The following is a 3,008-nucleotide window of genomic DNA, read 5'->3' as shown; positions in this document are numbered from 1 at the left end:
GCCCTTGGGGATGGCGTGGGGCCTTAACGCTCTGCGGGCTCTCCCTGCAGCCGGGCAGGCAGCAAATGCTCCCTACGGCAGGGCCGTGGTTGGGGCAGCGCTGTCCCGCACGGCTGCGGGCAGGAACAGGCGGGAGCAGGGCCCGGGCGCACACCGGGGCAGGAACCGGCGGGAGCAGGGCCCGGGCGCACACCGGGGCAGGAACCGGCGGGAGCAGGGCCCGGGGACACACCGGGGCAGGAACCGGCGGGAGCAGGGCCCGGGCGCACACCGGGGCAGGAACCGGCGGGAGCAGGGCCCGGGCGCACACCGGGGCCGGTCCGCAGCCTGCGCTCGGCTCGCAGGTGAGGCCGCGGTCCCCGCTGGCCGCTGCTTGGACAGCGGTACCGCAGCTGCTCGCAGAAAGCAGGTTTTATACACAATGCGCCATTTCCAAACCCCGCAGAAATACCCAGCGTCGGAGGAGAGACGGGGGAGACTCTGGATGTTCCTTGAGGAGTAGATTACAAAAGGAATATTGAGAGGCCGATATATTTTATAATCGAATAAATTCAGTTTATTTTAATCAAATATTATAGAAGAAGGTTAAATATATTCCTGTGATATTGTATTCAAGATTATTAATTTAATTTATTCAACATAAGATAAAAACAAGAATTAAAATAGTACAAGTGCACTTGTCTTGATTAATAAAGCATTGTTAAATGTCTTACTTATTAATATTTATTATTAGGAAGTTTATGTCGTTTCCCACAATCACCGTCCATTAAGATTGCAAATATATATATATATATGTATATAATTAGAAATTTATTGCTAGAAACTCTGTATCAAATTTGAAAAAATAAGTAGAGGAAATGTTAAATTTAGAGATCGTTCTGGATACGCTAATAAACAAAATAAAAGCACAAACATGTGAAGCACCCGAAGCAGGTAGATGTCAAACGGAGGGATATGGTGTCACTCGTCCCACGACAAGATCACGTAGAGGTGTGGATGAGCCGACATGTCGGGCTTTAGCCCTGCTTATTTTTGATTGACTTTCACAAAGACATTTGGGGCAAAAATTAATTTGTCTGGTCTTCAGCTCTGTCTTCTTCCAGATCATGTGCTTCCTTTTTGGCCTCCCCTTCCTTTCCCTCCTGTCTGGAAGCGGGGAATTTGTCCTTGTTGTTCTCTTTTTTCCATTTCATCCTCCTGTTCTGAAACCAGATCTTTACCTGCCTCTCGGTGAGTCCTAGTGCGTGGGACACCTCGATCCTTCTCTTCCTGGTCAGATAGGGGTTAAATAGGAACTCCTTTTCCAGCTCTAGAGTCTGGAATCGACTGTATGTTTGTCTTCCTCTCCTCCTACCCGGCGCTGCTGTTTAAAACAAAAACACAGGGGTTTGGAAGTTGCTGTGGCCGTTCAAAACAAGGCGCAGGCAGGCAGCGAGGACCCCGGTGCCTCCGGAATCCCTCGAGAGAAGCGCCACAGAACCGCAGGGAGAGAAGGCAGAGGGCACAGAGGAGTCTAGAGCTTTGCACTTGAGTGAGAGGAACACAGCGACAGTAAATGCACGAAGCGCCTCAGCTGTCCTCCCGCATAGGATGCTGCGGGGTCACTTTATCATCTTGTACACCACCCCCTTCCCGACCCCGCACCCTTCCACGGGAGACAGGCGAGCCTGTCAGCTGCGCCTCGGCGTCCGACAGGCGTCTCAAAGGCTACTCCTGGGTCGGGAGCTGCCTGCTGCAGAGGTTTCTGCTTGCTCACTGCATCTCTTTATTATCGCAAGCCACCGCGGTGATAGGACTCGCGGTGAGAGAGGTAGGGAGTGGGGGAGACAGAGGCAGGGAGCGAGAGTCAGCGAGAAAGAAGCAGGAGGAGGAAAAGAAAGTTTCAAACTCAGACGTGAGATGGAAGCAAATTTTTGACTGCGTCCAACCTTGTGGTCTCATCCAGGGAAACATTTGAGCAGGAGACGAGCTCTGATTTAAGTGGTCTGGTTCCTCGCCAATATTAGCACTGGACGATTTACAGTCAGGATATTGTACCAGCTCGGCCTCTTGCTGTGTCGTAAAAATCTGCTGTCTCTGTAAGTTATCGTATCCGTAAAATTTAGCGGGCTCCCCGTGACAGGTAACCCCGCTGCAGGGGGCAGGAGGCGGAGGCGCGGCGGGGGGAGGAGGAGGCGGCTGGTAGGCGGCCGTGGGGCTCCCCCCGGCCGGCTGGTAAAAGTCCGGGCCCGCGCCGCCGCCGCCCCCCGCCCCGCCGGGCGCGGGGTGCGGGAAGCCCGCGGCGGCCGCGCCGTTCCCGTAGAGCAGAGCGGCGGCGGCGGCGGCGGCGGCGTGCCGGCCGCTCACCTCGGGTGCGAAGTGACAGTCGTAGTACGGGGAATTGATGGCTTCCCCCGCCGCCGCCGCCGCCGCGGCCGCCGCCACCTTGTACTTGGAGTAGAGCGGGTTGACAAAGTAGGAGCTCATCGGGGAGGGGGCAGCGGCGGGCGGGGGCTCGGGGCGCTGCTCTCGCCGCCGCCGCCGCCGCCGCCGGTGCCTCTACGCCGCGCTCATGCCGCCGCCGCCGCTGGCCCGTGCGCTCCCCGCTCCTGCTCTCCGTGTATGTGGTGACCAGGACTGGATTATAATCGCTCCCAAAATGACCTGCCTCACTGCTTTTACTATTTCCTATTAGGCACACAGCAGCCCGCGCACGCACACACACACACACACACACACGCTCATGAGCTCAGGGGGGACTTTTGGCTTCAGTTTACATGTGCCGCTCCTCGGGCAAGAAAAAAACTCGGCCCAGCCCTGCCCGGATCCACCCCGGCCGCGGCAACCCCGCTCCCCCCGCCGGTGTGCGCTCGCTAGGAGCCGCTGAAAGGCCGGGCGCGCAGGGGCGAGGCGGCCGCGCAGATCCCGCGCGATAACCGCGGGCGCGCTGCCCGGGGCCGCGCCGCCCGGCTCAGCGGGGCTGCACTGCCCGCAGCGCGGCCTGCACCGCGGCCGGCGAGGGCAGAGCC

At 58.0% G+C, this 3,008-nt stretch overlaps 1 protein-coding gene across 3 annotated transcripts; it reads right to left on the bottom strand.

Moving 5' to 3' along the window:
* Positions 1 to 531: 531 nt before the first annotated feature.
* Positions 532 to 2,497, bottom strand: HOXD8 (homeobox D8). 3 transcript variants are annotated; one of them, XM_063161384.1, is made up of 3 exons: positions 2,347 to 2,497; positions 1,929 to 2,076; positions 532 to 1,363 (listed from the first exon to the last, which is right to left on the bottom strand). In XM_063161384.1, the coding sequence occupies exons 1-3, from the start codon at positions 2,464 to 2,466 to the stop codon at positions 1,068 to 1,070; spliced, it is 564 nt and encodes a 187-aa protein (XP_063017454.1). In that variant the 5' UTR covers positions 2,467 to 2,497; the 3' UTR covers positions 532 to 1,067. The 3 variants fall into 3 exon arrangements, with proteins under 3 accessions (XP_063017454.1, XP_063017452.1, XP_063017453.1); XM_063161382.1 differs by having other exon boundaries at positions 1,929 to 2,497; XM_063161383.1 differs by having other exon boundaries at positions 532 to 1,360; positions 1,929 to 2,497.
* Positions 2,498 to 3,008: the final 511 nt, after the last annotated feature.

The sequence above is a fragment of the Melospiza melodia genome, chromosome 8 (genome assembly GCF_035770615.1).
Source record: "Melospiza melodia melodia isolate bMelMel2 chromosome 8, bMelMel2.pri, whole genome shotgun sequence".
Taxonomy (NCBI): Eukaryota; Metazoa; Chordata; class Aves; order Passeriformes; family Passerellidae; genus Melospiza; species Melospiza melodia.
Note: the sequence above shows the minus strand (reverse complement) of the source record. Positions and strands in the feature narration are given on the sequence as shown.